The sequence below is a fragment of the Malus domestica genome, chromosome 01, assembly GCF_042453785.1.
Source record: "Malus domestica chromosome 01, GDT2T_hap1".
Classification (NCBI taxonomy): domain Eukaryota; kingdom Viridiplantae; phylum Streptophyta; class Magnoliopsida; order Rosales; family Rosaceae; genus Malus; species Malus domestica.
The window spans coordinates 26625487-26647020 of NC_091661.1; the positions used below are offsets into that span (position 1 = coordinate 26625487).

Sequence of the window (21534 nt, forward strand, 5' to 3'; positions counted from 1 at the left end):
AATCACGCACGTAAAATTCCATTTTAATTTAATTTTTTAACTATATTAAACTATTTTAATCTACCAAACGAAGTTTCGTAAGCAGAGGTAGTATAATTTTGATGTACTAAAAAATATTGATATACTAAAAAATTGCCTATTGTATGGTTTAGTCAAATTCTATTTCATTTTAGTATAAAAATATTGATGTACTAAAAAAATAAAATTTTGGAAAAATGAGTATAAAAGAGAAGAAAATAGAAGAAAGAAAAATTAAAATGTAGTTAGAGATATTCTCTTTTGAACAGAGTTTGGTGGTTGAAAAATCAGCAGCAGCTCCTGCTGCTAATAAATCACAGGTGGACACGTGTCCAAGTAATTGATTTTATAATCACAACTTGAACACGTGACCACTAGTGATTCAGTTGATTTTTTTTTCAACAGTCAAGCTCCGTTCCTATGGAAAAATCAAGGTTTTTCTGAAATCACGTGATTCCCACGGAAAGAAGCAACTTATGGTCACGTGGACTCCATATCAATCTCACACCGACCCTCCCACCCAACAACAAAAATGATTTGTCATAATTATGCCCAAAATACAAGATAATTACATTAAATTAAATTAAAAATACTAAAATAAACAATAAAAATTGTAAGTACAGCAAAAGCTTGTACAAACGTCTCTGTATTCGTCTCTGATGGACTATGCCTGCAGCAGTTTCAGAAGCTCGTCTCTGCTCCTTCCATGGCGATCCCCGTCTCCTCACCTGCACACTTCCTTCGCTTGCAAGCTCAAATTTATGGTAAGCCCTTCTCTTTCTCTCGTAATTTTTTGCTGTATTTTTTGTTGTTAATTGCTTCAATTTCACAGAAACTGAAGCGTTTGGACATGGCGAAGCATCAAAGAGTGGTCAGGAGTTCTTGTGGGTTCAACGAACATGGCTCCGTCAACGGGTTTCCGGTCATACCCAACAAGCTTTTCATGCAGGAGGTAATGATTTCTCATGCCCCTTTTCATATTTTCTTTATTTGTTGGGGTTTTTTGTGTTTTATGTGGGTTATAAAGCTTGAAAATTTTCGGTTTTGAATTGCAGTTTTGCTTGAATTTTCAATTTTTATGTTAATTGGAAACCAGAGCTTCTGGGTTTTGATTATTTTCCATTTTTAACAAATTTTTGGGTGGTAATTTTGATGAATTTATGTTTTTCCTCTTTTCGGTGTTTTTAGGCGATTGGAGCTGAATATGGAGAAGGTTTTGAAACTTTTAGACCAGATGGACCTCTTAAGGTTGATGTGGTAAGTAATTTATGGAGCTATATGTAAAGTACTCAAATTGTTTTTTGTGTTCTGTGAAATTTAATTTACTTGTTATACTTTCTGCTGCTAGACTTACTATTGTTAATTCTTATTCCGAGTAGGATTTTTTGAACGACAGACTGCAAGAAGGTTTTCTTAAACGAATACGATATGCCATGAAACCAGATGAAGCTTATGGTCTAATATTCTCTTTTGACAATGTCGTGGTAAGTTTCTATAACGCTCATTGGTTATACGTTTCAGGTTCTGATGTCTGGAAATGAAAATGTAATGAAGTGTGGAAAATCATATTTATGACATCTTACGGATCAAGAATAAACTTTAAATGTGAAATTATTGAAAAGTGATCTGATTGCGTAAAATATGTGTTTCAGGCTGATACTCGAACTTTGAAATTAAATTCTTGGAAGCAGCTTGCCTCGGAAGAGGGTACATCTCCATTTCTTCTCTTAAATAGCCCATTGCATGGCTTTCGATTGATTCTCAATATTGGATCATATGTTGAACTGGTAGATGCTGATTCGTGTGATTCTAAAACCTTTTTTTCGTTCCCTAAAATTTTGACTCTTGGTCAGGAAAGGAAATTCCCGAAGATGCAGCTTTGCAAAGACGGATGCTTTATGCAGGTGCTGATCATGTGTTGCATAAGGTTTGGGATTAGTGTACATTTCAGGAATTTTTGTTTGATTGTATTTATCTATTTCTACTCTAATAAAAATTACGATTATTTCCGATGAAATCTGAACCATCAATTCTTGACACTTATATGAATAACTCACAAGTTTCCAAAAACATTCAGCTTTTACTCTGGGACAAAGCAGACGGAGAGCTGGATAGGTTGGCTTTAAAGTTTTCACAATTATACTGTGATAATCTTCTCAGGGTGAGTGCTAAGCCACTTGTAACTTATTTGAGGGGGTTCAGTTTGTCTCATGGATGCAACAATCTTACTCACCTTTTCTTGTTTTTCAGCTTAGTGAACCCGTGGAGGGGCTCAAAGAGTGGTTAGATGCTGTATCCACAGCTCGTATCCCTTGTGCTGTAGTTTCAAGTCTTGATAGGAGAAACATGACAGAAGCCCTAGAACGAATGGGTCTCAAGAAGTATTTTCAGGTTGGTGTGCTTTTGACTTACACTAATGTTTCTTTGAAATTTACCGTTGGGTTGAATGCTTTCATAATCATAGACCATCACACCTTTCATTTGTTGTTTTTCATTGAGATGTAAATGATAAACTCAGAATCATTCATGTGTTTTTGTTGATTCGACTTTTATCAACGATTTCCTCTTTGTGCGGATACAGGCAATTGTGACAGAGGAAGATGGAATGGATTCGATAGCTCATAGGTTTCTTTCAGCAGCTGTGAAGGTATTGTATGCAACTTGCTATTATTAATTTACAATTATGGATTGCAAGTGTCACTCTTGAATTGGAAGGTTGGATCATCACTTAAGGCAAGCTTGCACGTCTGGAGTCGTTCTGTCTGTATTTATATGTTCAAATGTTATCGTGTAGGATAAAAAAATTGTGTAATCAATTTATTCTCTGGTTTCATTCTCTGACTCTGACCAAATGCATTCTACTCCTTGCAGCTGGATCGGAAGCCATCCAAGTGCGTTGTGTTCGAGGATGAACCTAGGGGTATAACCGCTGCTCACAACTGTACAATGATGGCTGTGGCACTGATTGGCGCCCACCCTGCGTATGCATTCTCATCCTCTTCTCCCTTGATAGCGCTGTTTATCCTTCTGATATAAAAGTTTTATCAAATAACTCGTGCATCTAATGTGCATACATGTTAAGTACACCTTTATCTACGTTCAAAGGCATGGCACTGTATACTCTGAGATTGATTGAGATCGACGGTGGCACATGCAGGTATGACCTGGTGCAGGCTGATCTTGCAGTTGCTAGCTTTAACGAACTTTCCGTGATCAATCTTAGAAGACTATTTGCGAACAAGGGTTCTACATTCATGGACTTGCAGAAGCAGGTTATAGAGAAATCTCCACCGAAGAGGAAGCTTACTGTAGATACTATTTTCTGATTCATTTTTTCCCTTTTGTAATTCATCCTCTCTACCTCTCACCCACTTGTAATCTAGAAGCCGATCATCTTGTTTTCCTTGGTTTGTAATTGATCTCATAAGTTTGTTTGTGTTCTTGATATACGAACTTCTTACAGTGAAAAATCAAAGAAACTCTGATCAAAGTCCCATGGTTCAAGTAGATGTTGGTTGGACGAATTGGCCAAAGCAGTATGCTCGCAGCTTTGTATCCAAGTTTGAATCTTATAGATTAGATAAATCAAATCTCCAATAAAAGATGCAATTTCTAGCATAAGAGCAAACTACATGTGGTTCCCATTAAACATTGATTTGTGCCCTTGACTAATTCTATATGTAGGAGATTCCAAGTTCGATTCTCATTTTTTAATATCGGAAATGGTTTCAAGTTTTATTTGCTTTCTCCTACCTATCAAAAGAAGGAGAAACAATGAAAAAGACTTACATAGAGCATGTAAGCGGAACCGAGACATTCCGGTCTAATTATTAATGTTATATGTTAATCTTACTCCATGTTGCATTGTATTATTGGATCGGAATGCTAGTGTGTAGATATACTTGGTCTCCGTAAGTTGTTCTAGAAAACAACCGTGTCTGTTGCTTGAGTTAATTGTCAATGGATAAGATTGGGGTCCCAGTCTCCCTTATCCTTTATCGAGCGTAGACAAACGGCATGTCGCAATACACATACGACAATCGTCGAAGATATTTTAATTTCGTTACCGTTGACCGTTGAAGCACTCACCGCTGTGAAATTTATTTATTTATTTTTTTTAACCGGTGTGAAATTTCCCCTTATCGTTATTGTCATCCACCTCTGACAGACTTCCTCTCCCTTCTTCTCCGCCTTCGCTGAGAGAGCTTCGGATTAGAGAGAGACTTCCAATTCAATTCCTCCTTCGCATCCGAACATGGCTTGCATTCACAGCTACGGCTCCATAGCTTCCATCTCTCTTCCCACCTCCCCTTCCTTCTCGCCAAGATCCAGATGCGCCTACAAGCCTCGCTTTCTCTGCGCCCTCGGAGGTATTTACAAAACGATGTCGTTGCTTAATTTGGAGCTTTCGACTATTGGATTCTGTGGGAAATGGTCTGATTGGTGTTGGGTGTTTTCTAATTTGGGGTCTTTATGTAATATACGGTGTCGTTTCTGTGCTTAATATGAACTTTGAAGCTTACCCCAACTGGTTTATGTGGGATATGGTGTAATTGATGTTGGGTTTGCTCCAATTTGGGATCTTTGTTTAATACTTAATCGTGTACTTAATATGCTTGCTAATCAAGTTTGATAGTGCCCACGTGCTTGTTTTGAAGCTACTCCAGCTGGGTTTTGTGGGATATTGTCAAATTGATGTTGAGTGTGTTCAAATTTGCGTTCTTTATTTAGCACAAATTCTGCTTAATTATTTGCTAATAAGTTTGATAATGCCCAATGTCTAATTGTGTGGTTCATTTCAGGGAGTGTGGCAGAACCCCAAGTTGCCTCCGTTGCCGAGCCGCTTTTGCTCAATGCAGTTCGCGGGGACGATGTTGAGAGACCCCCAGTTTGGCTCATGAGGCAAGCAGGGAGGTACATGAAGGCAGGTTTATGCATATATCGATTACCATCTCATTCGCTCTGAATTAGTTCTGGTTTAGTGTAAATTGGCCTACTAACTTATTTAAGCATTTTGATATGACAGAGTTACCAAACTCTCTGCGAGAGGTACCCTTCGTTTCGAGAAAGATCCGAAAATGTTGACCTCATTGTCGAAATTTCGCTACAGCCCTGGAAGGTCTTCAAGCCTGATGGTGTAAGATGTCACTCTGGGATTCAGTGTTGGTGGTTTTCCAGTTTAGCCACTTACCTGTTATAATCTTGTTATCCCTTCCGTTGGGTTGCTCGTTTCCTTTTTCTCACAAGTCTCCCCATGTGTTGTGACAGGTCATTTTGTTCTCAGATATTCTAACGCCTCTTTCCGGGATGAATATACCATTTGACATTGTAAAAGGTAAGGGTCCTGTAATATTCGATCCTCTGTATACTGCTGATGATGTTGATCAAGTAAGAGAGTTTGTTCCACAAGAATCAGTTCCATATGTTGGGGAAGCGTTGACAATCTTGCGAAAAGAGGTCTAACATTTCTCTACTTATTCTGTTTCAACTTTGAATATCTTTTTCATTTCATCCTAAACTTGGAATAGTTGCATGTATAATTCGCTAAAAGTAGTACCTTGCCGCTATGGTGCCAATAATATTGCTATAAAAGGAAGCAAAAAGAGGGGAATATATCACATGAAATTTGGAAGCTAAGACCTGAATTACAAAAGTGTCAAGGGATTCATTCGAGTCCTTACGATATTATGTTAGTCTGCGGGGACCTCAGTAATATGACACTGCATACCATGGTTATGATTCCTAAATGCTATCAGCCACCTTTTGAAGCTTAATAGAGTTTGATATTGGATGTGATTTGAGAATGATTTCTCTGCTTGAGCCTGCATCATAACCTTTGGTATCCTCACTGATACGGTGATATCTTTACTTTTCCAGGTAGATAATAAGGCAGCAGTGCTAGGTTTTGTTGGGGCTCCTTTTACCCTAGCATCGTATGTAGTGGAAGGTGGTTCATCAAAGCATTTCTCAAAGATAAAGAGATTAGCCTTCTCTCAACCAAAGGTAACTCTAGTGCTGCCTATATCTGGTGTACGCAACTTTATGGGGTGTTAGTCGTAAATGCAACATTAAAAATGTGTTTAGTGGTCTTTCATAGTGGTACAACATTGACTGGGGCTTATTGTATTGAGGGTTATCAATGGTTGCAGCATTTTCTGTTTGGGTTGCTTTTTGTTGTGTGACTGGAGGTCTGAAATTAGATGCAAGTTGTTCCCACATTTATTTTTCAATCTTGTCTTCTAACTTGTTAATATCATGGTTACATACATTGAGAGTGCCAATAAGTATGGTCCTTTAGCAATTGGTTGCTAGTTCCTAGGCTATTCCCACCTTCGTTTCAAACCCATTTTGCGACTTATCATTAATATATTTGATGTTTTCTGGGAGTGTTACATTGTTAACAAAGGTGTGAATATCCTTCTTATCATTCTTGTTTGGTTTTTAACGTGGGACGCTTCCTGCTGGTATATGCCAACTTTGCTGACCTTTGGTTCTTTCCTCAGGTCCTCCATGCATTACTTCAGAAATTTACAACTTCAATGACAAAGTATATTCGATACCAAGCTGATAATGGAGCTCAAGCCGTTCAGATCTTTGACTCATGGGCCACAGAACTCAGCCCTGTGGATTTTGAGGAATTCAGTCTGCCATACTTGAAGCAAATCGTGGATGCTGTGAAAGAGACCCATCCAGTTCTCCCCTTAATCCTTTACGCAAGTGGATCCGGGGGTTTGCTTGAGAGGCTAGCTTTGACCGGTGTTGATGTAGTTAGCTTGGACTGGACAGTTGATATGGCGGAAGGTAGAAGGCGACTGGGACCAAATATAGCAGTTCAAGGTAATGTGGATCCCGGTGTTCTTTTTGGTTCAAAAGAATTCATCACCAGCAGAATAAACGATACGGTGAGGAAAGCCGGTAGAGGAAAACATATTTTGAATCTTGGCCACGGCATTGTAGTAGGTACACCTGAGGAGAATGTTGCCCATTTCTTTGAGGTTGCTAAAGATATCAGATATTGAAAATACATTTAGCTTGAATTGATTTCCTCTTTAGTTGAGCTCTTTCCTTTGTAATTTTTGTTCCCATTTTAGTCCTTGTCAATTATTTGCTTAATTAATACAGGTCTTTGTTTCTTCAAAAAAAAAAAAAATGAAAAGAAAATACTGCTCTTTGTAATTTGTTGAAGACTTGATGGGCGACCATGGAAAGTCGATTGCGATATTTATCTTTCTGCAACTCCTTGAGCATGTTGCTCATTTTTTACCGAAAAGTCACAGGTTCGAGTCGTAAAAACAGCCTCTTTGCAAAGCAAGAGTAAAGTTGTGTATGATAGACGTTCTCTCCACTCACCCCCCACCCACAAAACCCCCCGCCCACTCCCCAACTGACCCTTGCAAAGCGGAATCCTTGTTGGCTTGGCTCGCCCTTTTTAACTCCTTGAGTAGGGCCCTCAATTAGTATTTGGTCTTAAATTATGGCTTTAATAATTAGTGTAGGAAAAATCATACATTGCATTTTCAACGCATATAGGCGAGCTCTCATTTTCTGGGATTCTGGATGGAGAAGATATTTTCTTATTTCGTCTGTAAGCATGTGTTCACCAACCAACCTTGTCCCAGAAAATGATGAATTTGTTCGTACATCTATTGTACAATAAAATTAGAATAATTAGCACCTGCTTAAATTGTTTGGTGTTTTATTTTCTTGGCGAATAATTTAGTGCAAACATGTTAGGTTAACTACTTAATGCTATGGACCAACCTTTCGCTTTTCCTTTTATCTGATTAATTGGGAGAGAGATTCAAACATCAGGCATCTTCGATATTGGAAAGAAAATTATCACTGGACTAAAACCTAGTTGGTTTTCGCTTTTCCTTCTTAGGCTCTTGTTTTTCTTGTTGGTAAGTTGGTGTGTGCTTATTTTTGAAACTATTGGAATAACTAACAAGTCGCTCTTTATACAACGGTAATGAAAAAGGTAAAATCAAACACGGGATCTTGAATATAGAGTAATTGTTCTTAATCACTCGCACTACGGTTCCTTATAATAACTAATAAACTACTGAGACTAGCATTGCAAAATTGTCAAAGTTTGATACCATGGGGCATGAGCATGCATGATGCATGCCTGTTTCTTGCTAGCTAGGTTGGTCCACGAGAATATCAACAATTAGTCTTAAACCTAATTAAGCATAAACCTAGCAACCATCGAATCTTACCGTCACTAGTCACTAGTCACTAATCACTAATCACTGATCACAACCCAACATCTGATCATTCCAATTTATCACCTATGGCCCACTTCCCATCAATATACGATTCTTCGTAATCTTAACAATTCACAAACAAACTGATATTTGAATAGAAGACTTGTAGATCTCGAACAAAATTTTTATAGCTTAAGTATTTAAGAGCGTATATTCATGCACCTAATGTTATATGTATTAAAATCCCATATCTCTCAACTTGCCTTGTATAAAAAGAAATAATAACCCTTGGGCCTCGACTAAACTGTTACAATTTGGTTGGTGTGTCCAACTAAGGTACAGGGGCATGCTGACAAAGGTCGATTGACCTTCCTTAACAACGACAATTCGAATTTAGTGGAAAATAATACAAACAGCCGTAACGTACATATATATATACAACTATACACACTGCTTTCTGTATCCCTATTTCTCCTCTTATTTTCTCTCTTTTCTCCTTCCAACGTTCAGATCTTCTGGACTCTGTGTTCTCCTAAAAAAGGTAATCCCTTTACTTTACTTTTCTTTTTTTCCTTTAATTTTCTTATTTTTCTCTTTGACTGCTTTAACTTTGTAAAAATTATGTGTGACCATATTCAAATATTGACGTTGTCACATGTTCTTTGAATCAGATAGATAACGGGTTTTTCTTTTGGAAATTTTTAGCAAGATACAGCAACTGAGGATGCAAAACAGATGTGTTTTTTCTTTCATTATTCAAGCCTCTGAAGTAGAACTCAATCTGGCCTGCTTCCCTTGTAATTTGTTCTCGATGAGGCTGGATCCTAAACACACTGTGAAGTTGAGATCAGGTTCGTACAAATGCAAATTGAAGCTGCAAAAGGAATTTCTGTCCCGTTGAAAGCGCCCAAAGGACTCCTGCCCTGTGAGTAAAATTCTCATAGTAGCATAATTTCTAGCAATAAATTTAGCGTTGCTGTTGTTGTTGTTGATGTGGATTAGGTTTAGGGTTTAAGATTTTAAAATGGAAAATAAGGGCAAGATTTTGATGCAAAAATATGAGATTGGGAGAATGTTAGGGCAAGGAAACTTTGCTAAAGTTTATCATGCAAGAAACCTCCAAACTGGCCATAGCGTGGCGATTAAGGTAATTAACAAAGAAAAGGTTCTGAAAGTTGGACTAATTGATCAAACAAAAAGAGAGATTTCTGTTATGAGACTCGTTAAACACCCGAATATAGTGCAACTTTTTGAGGTCATGGCTACGAAAACCAAGATTTATTTTGTTTTAGAGTATGTCAAAGGCGGCGAGCTTTTCCACAAGGTGTCGAAAGGGAGGCTCAAGGAGGAAATGGCAAGGAAGTACTTTCAGCAGCTGATCAGCGCTGTGGATTTCTGCCACAGCAGAGGTGTTTACCACCGCGATTTGAAGCCTGAGAACTTGCTGCTGGACGAAAATGGAACGCTGAAGGTGTCGGATTTTGGGTTGAGTGCGCTTGCGGAATCCAACAGGCAAGATGGTCTTTTGCACACAACTTGTGGAACTCCTGCTTATGTAGCTCCTGAAGTTGTGGGGAGAAAAGCATATGATGGGGCAAAAGCTGACATTTGGTCTTGTGGTGTGATTTTGTACGTGCTTTTGGCCGGTTATCTGCCGTTTCATGGAACAAATCTGATACAAATGTATAGGAAAATTGGAAGAGCAGATTACGAATGCCCTAAGTGGTTTTCGAATGAAGCGCGACGGCTACTCTCTAAAATCCTCAACCCTAACCCTAGTAAAAGGATTTTCATTTCAAACATAATGCAAAATCCCTGGTTTAGCAAGGGGTTCAACTCCAAACCAATTGCAACTATAACAGAAGTCGGAAGCCAGGGTTTTTCGGACGTTGATCAGATTACTGAGCTGGCAAAGCAGCAAGAGTTGGCTAGACCTAGACCTACATATTTAAATGCTTTTGATATCATCTCTCTTTCTGGTGGATTTGATTTGTCTGGCTTGTTTATGGGACAGGAACAAGATGTGAAAAAAGAAGTGAAGTTCACATCTGTGCAATCTGCCTCATCAATTGTATCCAAGCTGGAGAACATTGCTCATCATTTGAAGTTGAAAGTCAAGAAAGATGGAGGGTTACTGAAATTCGAGAAATCTGATAACGGAAGGAAGGGTGCATTGGCAATAGAGGCTGAGATTTTTGAGTTCACTTCATCTTTTCATTTAGTTCGTCGTACCCAGTGCACAAGGCTCCCGCTTTACGCAGGGTCTGGGAGAGGTGAATGTCGGCTAGCCTTACCCCCATTTATGGAGAGGCTGCTCCCAATCATCTTTTCATTTAGTTGAGATGAAGAAATCCAAAGGCGACACATTGGAATTTAGGAAGGTGTTGGAAGATGATATAAGACCAGCTCTCAAGGATGTTGTGTGGACATGGCACGGTGAGCAGAAACAAGAACAAGAACAAAAACAGCATATGCATTATTCTTCCTAAGTCTGCACATCTCATACTTGAATGATCTGAAGCTTTTCTAATTTAAACTATTGTTTGATGAATTTATTCTTGTAATTATTATAAAGTTATTGTTATATCAAGGCTCAATTGGTTTTGTAAGCTTGAAGTTACATGTGATTGCATATTATGAGTGAGGTTTTCCAATCTTTTGTTCCATTTGACCCCCAAGTTTCGTTGGGCTTAGACTTTTTGGGCTCATACCATAAATTGGACTTATGATGTTCGTTACAATATCCATTTTAGTAAGGGTAGATATTTGAACCAGAAAAAGATGAAACAGGGTCGAACCAAACCAGAAAAAATCAATGAGTAAACTTAATATAAGTCCAATTTTGTGAATCAGAATTGAGTTCAGTCCACTTTGTTATGGTCCACTCACTAATTATCCATATTCAAACCGAATCAAAATCGAACAAAATTAATTATTTTATTCATTTCAATTTTATATCAAGGTGAAGTATACTTAAACTAAACAGACCATGCATACCACTACATTCTATGCATTCATCTTCTGTCAATAAAGTGCATGTATTTCATTGAGAAGCCAGTTTTTCACGCAAACCCTAATGGTATGCATTAGATATATATGCGAGTCGACTGGCCTTCACAGACGCACCAATACAGCCGGTCGGCAAACCACTCACATCTATGGGCTTGTTTGGATGTGCTTGTAAAATAACTAAAATAGCTTTTAGAGAAAATTAAAGTTTTTGGGTTCCAAAAGCACTTAAAGTTCTTGCACTTTTAAGTGTTTTTATAGGGTTTACTTGCACATTTACTAAAGATTGGTTTTAAAAACATTTTCACTAAAAGTGCTTCCAGTCATTTTAAAAGCACATCCAAACAAGTTCTACATCTAATGTGCATTATTAGGGTCTACATAAGAGAATTGTCACTCAAAGGCGTCACTAGTAATAATAAAGGAAGATTAATTTTTTTGTACATTACCTTTATTAATTGACACATATTAAATTTAATTATGACAATAAAATTAAAAAAGATTAAATTTATTAACACGTATTAATCAATAATACAGGCCAAATAGAAATCATGCATAAAAAGAATGCATAAAATTAACTCTAATAAAGGTGCCTAGCTTTTATCATCATCATTTGGAGCAGCTGGCATATGACCCCATGTTAGCATATTCCAATATTGATTGCTGCATGGCACCCAAATGGAGCAAGACGCATGGAAAAAGAAATGCACAGATTAATATTGTGTGGAAGCAAATTAATCAAAAAGACTTGTAGATCTCACAACTCAAATTCCGAATCCGAATCCGAATCGTTTTGTTTAGTATTCAAATTAATCAAAAAGGTTAGGGTTGGTCGGCTCGGGGATTACAGGGGGAAAGATTATCAACAGTTAGCAGTTCTAGAATTTAAGTTCGAATCACGCTATGTTAAAATAAACTTTATCGTTTCTGAAAAGATGATGCACATTTAACAACATTATTATTATTATTATTATTATGTTCATGCTCTTAAGGTTTTTCGCTTTAACGAATGTAAGTTAAAGTAGTTGATAGAGCACTGCATTTATTCCCTTGAACTTAAGTTCGAATCATCCTTCATCAAAATTTAATAAAAAATTTCCCATTACATTAAAGGGACTAATTACAATTAGATTTAAAGGGTAATGTTGAGTGAGCCCACATGATTTCCATCATAAAAAATACCTTACAAAGTCATAGAATAAAAAACAAAAATTGGTTCTTCACTGTTGTCACATCCCGGCCCAGGTTCCCATCACATCCCGGGCTCGACTTCACCATAACACGTTATTGTCCGCTTTGGGCTCCGATCACGATCTCACGGTTTTGTTTCTAAGAACTCACACGAGAACTTCTCAGTGGGTTACCCATCATGGGATTGCTCTCGCGCGAACTAGCTTAACTTCGGAATTCCGATGGAACACGAAGCCAGTGAGCTCCCAAAAGGCCTCATGCTAGGAAGAGATGTGAATATACATATAAGGCTTACAAGATCCACTCCTTTGGATGATGTGAGATGTTACAACTGTCCCATTGAAAATGGACAAAGAAGACAGGAGAAAGAGATGGTATAAATATATCATAAATCATCCTAAATTGTCTCCAACCCATGCCATGAGGGGGTTCTCCACTTGCTAAAGCTATAGTATCATTCAGTCTCTCTTCTCTTGAGTTCTAATCTTTTGATATAAATCAACCCACACACCAAATGCATTATGCTCTCCTTTTTTTTCAGTTTTTAATTTGGTCCATAAACATAATTTAATTTAATTTAAAGATAATTAACATTGATATAGAGGGGAGTGACCCAAAAAAATTATTCAAAGTTCGACACTAGAAATGTATAGAATCAATAGATGCATGAAACTTCACATGCTTGGTGTGAATGGGGGCTCTACCACTTTTATCTAAAATATTGAAACTTCGAGTAAGTAATTTATCTAAAAGATTGAAACTTTAAGTAATTGATTTTGTAGGGTTAATTTCCTTAATTCTCAACTCAAAAATCGATGAGTTCCATCTTATAAACTCTCTTAATTATCATGTCACACATGTAACTGTACTGTCATACTACTATGAGATATAACCATTTTAACTGTCATATAACTCATGAAAATCATAAACGTAATTACCATGCAAACGAATGCCGTCATACATTGAAGGAAGAAGTTACACCTCTTCATTTGTCTAGTTTCCTTTTAAATACCCAAAACCTAGCTTTAGCAAAAGGATAACTTAAAGCAGGGCGGGCACTAAAAATAAGTTTGTTTGAGTGGATAATAGTGCTTTATTTCTTCAAAGGTCTCCATTTCGAAACAGGTTGCAATCTTGGACTCGAACCCAGCATCTGGGCGAAGAGACAAAAACCTTCCACCAAACCTTCCACCGCTAGCGCTGGAAGATTCATTAATACCATCTGGCACATTTAAATATATGTTATGTAGGTGTTTACTTGTAAAGAAAATTTGGGAGCCCTTCCAAATCGGGGCCCATGTGCGGTGACACCTTTTGCACACCCTCAGAGCCGGCACTGATAACTTATATGAGACATCTTACTTAGTTCTAAGCCTCAAGCCCTTACCCTAGAGTTAACGAGTGGATTAGAAAGAACCGAAAAATGAATTAGGATTATAATAATCAACAATCTGTTTGTTAAATTAACTTTGATAAAATGAAAAATGGTTTGAAGTATAAATGAATTAGTAGATACGATCCAGTATTGTTTAAAAAGAAAAGTTTAGATCTTTTGGATGGTCATGGTTGGACGCAAATGGGATTTTGAGATACAAGATTGTGATATTTGAAGCAACTTGCACTTCAACATCAAATCACCTTTCACTAAACAAAGCAAAGCCGAAAGATCTTTGTTGACACATCCCGACCCGAAATGTCCATTAGGACTCCGAATCGAGCTGTGCAGGTCGACACCTGGAAGGTGACGAAACCATAAAGTATAGTGATGTGGAAAATATGAATAAATTTAAACTTAAGAGTGCCTAAAGAAGAGAGTGCACTATGAGCGGGAATGAACCCATTTCACACGCGACGTCAGAGCATAAGTAAAGTATAGTAGTGTGGGTAAAGATCATAACCGTAGAGGTAGCCACCTATTCTAAGATTCGTCAAGGATCCTCGTCGATGCGAACTTTCAATAGCTAAAACTTGGAGGGGCGCAAAACAAAAAACGTGAGTGGGCAAAAACAAAGCTTTTGAAAACACATTTCTTTTTCTAAACATAATAACCCCTCACCGTAAAACCCGTATAATTTCCCAGTAAATCAGAATACATACGTAGATAGAAATTATGCTCGAGAGCAATGAAAACCAAGTATATGCCATGTCAAGTATCTCAGTAATATATATGTAAGCTAGGTGAAATGATATGTTAGCCGAAGTCACATAACGTGACATGTACAGCTAGATCTATAGCTCATAAACCAATTTCCTGCACACGAGTAGGAACCACCTAATGTGGTCTGTACGACAGGGCTAGGTGTATATAAGTACGCTCAAGTGCTACGATCACGTGAAGACTGTGCGAATAATCGCGGGTCACCTACGAGTCGGAACCACCTATTGTGGTCTGTACGATAGGGATGTGCACCAAACTTGGATCCAAGGTGAGTGTACGGTGCGGGAGGTGAACATCACGTGAATGACTGTGCCCTGACCACGGGCAGGAGCACTACCACCGGGGTGCAGGATAATGAGCTCTAAATGCATCTACGTATAACCATACACAATGCAACCACCATTATCATAATATACTCACCTGAAACTTACTTGGGCCTCTGCAACATCATTCAGTAGTATGCAAAACCATTCTAATGCAAATACTAAAATATAATGCATCCTTGACATGGCATTTAAATCGTAAATTCATTTAAAAACAATTTATGGGAATCGTAAAGCATATATACATACATATAGAAAACAAAAGCCCACTCACCTGGATTCTGTGCTACAACTCCCTAGTACACACATCGAGGCGTCACGAAGGATTGGCGTCTAGAATAATTATCAAATCATGTCTCATAAATCTTATCGATAGAATACATCATTTGTATAAAACGCATCCCTACGTAATTCGATCCGAAAAATTCGCATCACGGATTACTAATCCAATACTTCCAAAGTTTCACATTATGCTTCTAGAACAACATCCTAAAGTTTCAAAACGATCCAACGGTCAAGTCTTCGCCAATTGCCAAAACCAAATGGCGGTCGACGTTTTATTTTATGAACTTACAAATCCAATTTTGGAAGATCCGTACGTCGGATTCCCAATCTGTAAGTTCCAACATTCTTCAAATATTACATACAATAACGTATTAAAGTTTGGTGACGATCCAACGGCCGGATCGTCGATGCATATATTGACCTATTAACCTATCGTAGAGAATTTAGATTCCAATGATCAACCTACTTCATACGATTACCAGAATTGAACTCAAGGCATCTAATTTAGCCTAAGAATAGTATCGATGGCCCCCTAGCCACGCGCCGCCGTGGGTGGCGGTCAGCCGCCCCGACTCACCGGAAATATCTAACTATTTCCAAAAATTACCAAAATTTACAGGAATGAAGATCTCAATGAGTAGAGTAACTTTCATAGATGTGACCAAGGCCAATTAGGCCGGGAAGAGCTCCAATTTTGCTAAAACCCGTCGGAAACCCTACAGAGGGTGTTTCTTGATTCGACTCCAAACAAGCTCCGACGCTTAAACCATTGCTTGGGCTTTGTTCCTGGGGTTGATGGGAGTCTATTGATGGTGGTAATTAGAGGAAAATATTTCAGGATTTGAGGAATTTACACTCGAACCCGCCGTACACACCATGCGGGTTTTCACATTTTCAAGACCAAATTCTCTCAAATTTGGGGTGTAATTGGTAGAGGGGAGGTTATGGAAGAGGTTGCAAGTGATGGATGGGTGTGTTTCATTGGAAAAATGGTGGAAATTTGCTGGAATTACCCCGGCCGAACGGGTTAGGCGTGTGCGGGTGCACGGGTCTAGAAAGATGAGGGTTTTAGGTTCCTTCATTTCCCCTCCTTGCTCTCTTTCTGATTGGGTCGTGACCTACCCCTCCTCTCCTTTCTCTTCTTTGCTTTCCATCTTGGCCACACATGTGGCATCACCACATTTTTGCTCCAAAAATCTGGAGCCTTCCACAAAATAATTAATTTACCATTTTGTCTTCGACTTTAAACATTAATAACTTCTTCATTATAGCTCCAAAGTCGATTCTGCTTAAGCTCACGCGTCCGTAGCAACGAGTACTACGAGTATACACCAAGAAAATAGATTTTACATGTCATGAATAGGTGGTCAACAAAAGTCAACGTATTTGTCTCGAAGGGCATTTTCGTAAATTCACTTATTAAAATTTTAAAAACTATAATTTTTAGGGATGGGTTGTTACAATGACTCACTTTTCTATCTTCGTTGGTTTCACAAGTGTCTTGTTGTTGAAATTCTCTGCACCCTGTGATCTAAAAGCTTTTGTTTGTGATCTAATCAAATGTAGAAATATAAGAAGATTTAAAATTAAGGCTTCACTTGATGTGTTTGAAGAGAATTCTCAGTCTAGGTGCGCCCCGCTTTAGGTTAGAGTAGAAATGATGATTGAGGAAATAAAGTCCAAACTTCCTGGTCAACCACAGTTTCTTCTCTGTTTGCTTTCAGATGATGATCATTATGAGAGAGCTGCTTTTAGACTTATGTGCTAGTTCAGGCAAACAGAAACCAGATTAGATTATCATCTGGACGTACTTATATTTCACCAAGCTACGCATATCACTTCCAAGTCTTTGAAGGTTATGAGTACTAGATTTTGTTTAGTATTACTTTTCCACCCTTAGATTAACTATTAGTCTGAACGAGCTATTCGGACCTTAGTGGATGTGTTGCATTTTGTTCGTCCCACAAGTAGTATGATTGTAACATACCACTATCTCTATTTTATTGCTTGTAACTACAGCTACAATTTTGGTTTAGCTATGGTACCATTGGAACTAACATATAAAGATTTTAAGCCCGGTACGTGATTGGCAGACACTTACTCTTATCAGAATTATATGTAACTGTGGTTACATTCCTGGCTATGAGCATGGCATCGTTCGAGATATGGTATAAATATTTATCCATAGAATGTGATTTACAGAAGAGTATTGTGATAAGGTATTTGAATAATCGAGATTGTGTCATGGATATTTTATGAATTTGACGATGTTGCCTAAGGAGATAATGTGTGAGCACGATCGTGGCTTTGTTCAGTAGGTGTATTTCCCAATGAGGGGTAAGATGGTAATATTGCACCCTCAGGAATTCCTTACTTGATTATTGAGACGGCAGTGAGTTATTGGTATTGTGGGCTATAGACTGTAATATCAATAACTTATTGTGGGTTCGTTAAGCAAGTGGGCAACTAGGTTTGTTTACGAGAGCATAGATGAAATCTTTCTATGTTTGATTTTTGATTTCAGTACAATTACTTTAACTTTATGTTATTATTTATTTATACGTAATTTGACATTATGTTTTTTATTTTCATATCTATTTTTGACTGGATGTTTTTGTAAAGGATTTTATATTGAAGTATTGTACTGAAGGAGAAGGAAAGTTTGAGCTTGGAGGCATGAAAGGGGAATCAGTGCACTCCGATCGCGACGGAATGACATTCTCTTTTATGCAGCCGCTCTAACTTGATATCTCCTTTACATATTTATTTTCTACTATCTGTTCACTACTTTTGTCTAGCAAATGGTTTTAAATTTCGGGGAAGAAATTTTTTAAGGTGGGTAGATTGTAACAACCCATCCCTAAAAATTATAGTTTTTAAAATTTTAATAAGTGAATTTACGAAAATGTCCTTTGAGGCAAATACGTTGACTTTTGTTGACCACCTATTCGTGACACGTAAAATCTATTTTCTTGGTGTAAACTCATAGTACTTGTCGCTACGGACGCGTGGGCGTAACCGATATCGAATTTGGAGCTATAACGAAGAAGTTATTAACGTTTAAAGTCGATGACAAAATGGTAAATTAATTATTTTTTGTACTAGGGAGTTGTAGCGCGGAATCCAAGTGAGTGGGCTTTTGTTTTCTATATATATATATATATATATATATATATATATGCTTTACGATTCCCATAAAACTGTTTTTAAATGAATTTACGATTTAAATGTCATGTCAATGATGCATTATATTTTAGTATTTGCATTAGAATAGTTTTGCATACTACTGAATGATGCTACGGAGGCCCAGGTAAGCTTCAGGTGAGTATATTATGATAATGGTGGTTGCATTGTGTATGGTTATACGTAGATGTATTTAGAGTTCATTATCCTGCACCCCAGTAGTGCTCCCGTCCATGGCCAAGGCACAGTCCTTCACGTGATGTTCACCTCCTGCACCACACGCTCACCTTAGATCTAAGTTTGGTGCACAGCCCTGTCGTACAGACCACAATAGGTGGTTTCAACTCGTAGGTGACCCGCGATTATTCGCACAGTCTTCACGTGATCGTAGCACTTGAGCGTACTTATATACACCCAGCCCTGTCGTACAGACCACATTAGGTGGTTCCTACTCGTGTGCAGGAAATTGGTTTATGAGCTATAAATTCAGCCGTATAGGTCACGTTAGATGACTCCGGCTAACATATCATTTTACATTGAGTCATTTCACCTCGCTTGCATATATATTACTGAGATACTCGACATGGCATATACTTGATTTTCACTGCTCTCGAGCATAATTTCTATATACGTACGTATTGTTATTTTCTGGAAAATTATACAGGTTTTACGGTGAGGGGTTATTATGTTTAGAAAAAGAAATGCGTTTTCAAAAGCTTTGTCTTTGCCCACTCATATTTTCTGTTTTGCGCCCCTTCAGTTTTAGCTACTGAAAGTTCGTATCGACGAGGATCATTGACGAATCTCAGAATAGGTAGCTACTATACTTTACCTATACTTTACCTATACTCTGACGTCGCGTGTGAAATGGGTTCATTCCCACTCACAACGCACTCTCGTCTTTAGGCACTCTTAAGTTTAAATTTATTCATATTTTCTACATCACTATACTTTATGGCTTCGTCACCTTCGAGGTGTCGACCAACACAACTCAATTCGAAGTCCTAGCAGACATTTCGGGTCGGGGTGTGACAATTTAGTATCAGAACCAATCCTTGGCCGGAAGTGTGCCGACGAAAACGTCGGACCCCTAAAGGGGGTGGATTGTTACATCCCACATCGCACATGGAAGTGGATCCTGTAAGCCTTATATGTATATACCCATCTCTACCTAGCACGAGGTCTTTTGGGAACTCACTGGCTTCGGGTTTCATCGGAACTCCAAAGTTAAGCGAGATTGCAGCGAGAGCATTCCCAGGATGGGTGACCCACTGGGAAGTTCTCGTGTGAATTCCCAGAAACAAAATCGTGAGGGCATGGTTGCGGTCCAAATTAAACAATATCGTGTTACAGTGGAGTCGAGCTCAAGATATGATGGGATCCGGACCGGAATGTGACATTTGTCCTGCTGCATGCTTAAATGTGTATATAATAAATAGAGTGTGGACTGTGGAGTGCCACTGATTTAAAAAAAAAAAAATTCAAAGTCCCACACCATGGATGAATCAGAGAAAAGTGCCACCATGGAAATTGTGGGTCCAATACTAAGTGTATAGGTGCATTTCTTTTTCTTTTTGTCTAAATTGCTTGGGAATTTCAGTGAAACTCCTATGATTAGGGAATAAGAAATGTTTCTTATATTAAGCATATCTCAATTACGAGTACGAATGTACTTTGCTTTGTATAATGCGATAATTGTACATATATAGTATGCAAATGCGCACGTAAATTATTGTCAATAGTTGATGTATAAATGTCCAATAATTACACATCAAATAGCAGTCAATGAAAGTGCAACCAACTATTAATTTAAGTTTAACAATTATATAATCAAAATAAAGCACAAGTGTGCAAGTACAAGATGCCATGATTAGACAAGTGGGTAGAAAACTGGGGTCCAGCAAGCTAATGATAGTGTGAGATGTCATTTTTCTCAAACTAATTAACTTCATGTATTTCTCAATTGTGTTCCATCAAAGACAATTAGCAGGAAACTTTGTCTTAAATGACACAATGTATCTCGATCACTTCTTATTTGAGACTTTGAAACTTTGAAAAGTTCCTTAAATGGTGGGGTGCATGGCGCCCAACCTTTCATGTAAAGCAAGAAATTAATGCTTAATCTAAAATTTAATCCTATGTGCTTGTCATAATCATCTAAAGGAAATTTTACATTACTACCATATAATTATAATTAACCCACAGAAAGTAGCAATATAATGCCATCCAGCTTAAGATGCATAACTAATCATGCTTTAATTTGCATAAACCATCTTATCATAGTTAATTACCATGGAAACAGGTAAAAATGATTTGCTTGTGGAAAGTCACGGAATAGGTAGGTCGGTTTGGCACGGCAATTAAAAGGGTTTTTTCAATATCACTAGCTGGCAGCTTCTTATAGGGTTTCTTTAAAACAAGAGAAATTTGTATTCACACTAGAAATATAAGTCACGTAGTGTATCATTCTACTTATTGATGATAGATGACATGGTTGATACTTCATACTTTTAATATATATTAATGAAAGAACAAGTTCATGTGTTACATAAAGTAGTAACGTCAGTGCCAAGGAGTTGGTTTAGTGGAACAAGGAAAGACTTAATTAGAACTCCAAATTCGAGTTCGGACTCTTACAGATACATTCTGTATGACCATCGGCTCTTTGTTATGGCATATCGTTTGATTCGGAAGTTAAATGTTGTCACATCCCAGCCTGGGTCCACTACATCCCGAGCCCGCTCCACCACCGTAGTACAATATTGTTCGCTTTGAGCCCCGACTACGCCCTCACGGTTTTGTTTCTGGGAACTCACACGAGAACTTCCCAGTCAATCACCCATCATGGGATTGCTCTCGCACGCTACTCGCTTAACTTCAGAGTTCCAATGGAACCCGAAGCCAGTGAGCTCCCAAAAGGCCTCATGCTAGGTAGGGATGAGAATATACATATAAGGATCACTCCTCTGGGTGATGTGGGATCTTACAATCCAACTCCCTTAGGGGCCCGACGTCCTCGTCGGCACACCACAGCCAGGGTTAGGTGTCACATCCCGTTCCAGGTCCACCACATCCCGGGCCCGCTCCACCACCGTAGCACTATATTGTCCGCTTTGGGCCTCGATTACGCCCTCACGGTTTTGTTTCTGGGAACTCAGAT

At 38.2% G+C, this 21534-nt stretch overlaps 3 protein-coding genes across 4 annotated transcripts; all 3 read left to right on the forward strand.

Moving 5' to 3' along the window:
• Positions 1–574: 574 nt before the first annotated feature.
• LOC103437888 (5-amino-6-(5-phospho-D-ribitylamino)uracil phosphatase, chloroplastic-like) lies at positions 575–3508 on the forward strand. The gene is made up of 11 exons (XM_008376415.4): positions 575–782; positions 851–970; positions 1207–1275; positions 1398–1502; positions 1671–1725; positions 1872–1945; positions 2096–2179; positions 2269–2409; positions 2600–2665; positions 2890–2999; positions 3176–3508. Exons 1-11 carry the CDS (start codon positions 678–680, stop codon positions 3342–3344), a joined length of 1098 nt encoding a protein of 365 aa, XP_008374637.2. The 5' UTR covers positions 575–677; the 3' UTR covers positions 3345–3508.
• Positions 3509–4112: 604 nt separating this feature from the next.
• LOC103406437 (uroporphyrinogen decarboxylase) lies at positions 4113–7075 on the forward strand. The gene is made up of 6 exons (XM_008345418.4): positions 4113–4388; positions 4821–4942; positions 5045–5155; positions 5287–5475; positions 5896–6021; positions 6522–7075. Exons 1-6 carry the CDS (start codon positions 4274–4276, stop codon positions 7035–7037), a joined length of 1179 nt encoding a protein of 392 aa, XP_008343640.2. The 5' UTR covers positions 4113–4273; the 3' UTR covers positions 7038–7075.
• Positions 7076–8660: 1585 nt separating this feature from the next.
• LOC103437872 (CBL-interacting protein kinase 2-like) lies at positions 8661–10879 on the forward strand. Of its 2 annotated transcripts, XM_008376389.3 has the most exons (3): positions 8661–8766; positions 8931–10450; positions 10563–10879. In XM_008376389.3, the coding sequence occupies exons 2-3, from the start codon at positions 9250–9252 to the stop codon at positions 10712–10714; spliced, it is 1353 nt and encodes a 450-aa protein (XP_008374611.2). In that variant the 5' UTR covers positions 8661–8766; positions 8931–9249; the 3' UTR covers positions 10715–10879.
• Positions 10880–21534: the final 10655 nt, after the last annotated feature.

Coding starts and splice junctions, on each gene's coding strand:
- LOC103437888 (XM_008376415.4), top strand. CDS start 678: ATGGACTATGCCTGCAGCAGTTTCAGAAGCTCGTCTCTGCTCCTTCCA. Junction 1,946..2,095: donor CTGATCATGTGTTGCATAAG/GTTTGGGATTAG, acceptor AAAAACATTCAG/CTTTTACTCTGGGACAAAGC. Junction 2,666..2,889: donor TTCTTTCAGCAGCTGTGAAG/GTATTGTATGCA, acceptor TACTCCTTGCAG/CTGGATCGGAAGCCATCCAA.
- LOC103406437 (XM_008345418.4), top strand. CDS start 4,274: ATGGCTTGCATTCACAGCTACGGCTCCATAGCTTCCATCTCTCTTCCC. Junction 4,389..4,820: donor CTTTCTCTGCGCCCTCGGAG/GTATTTACAAAA, acceptor GGTTCATTTCAG/GGAGTGTGGCAGAACCCCAA. Junction 5,156..5,286: donor AGGTCTTCAAGCCTGATGGT/GTAAGATGTCAC, acceptor GTGTTGTGACAG/GTCATTTTGTTCTCAGATAT.
- LOC103437872 (XM_008376389.3), top strand. CDS start 9,250: ATGGAAAATAAGGGCAAGATTTTGATGCAAAAATATGAGATTGGGAGA. Junction 10,451..10,562: donor TTCATCTTTTCATTTAGTTC/GTCGTACCCAGT, acceptor CTTTTCATTTAG/TTGAGATGAAGAAATCCAAA.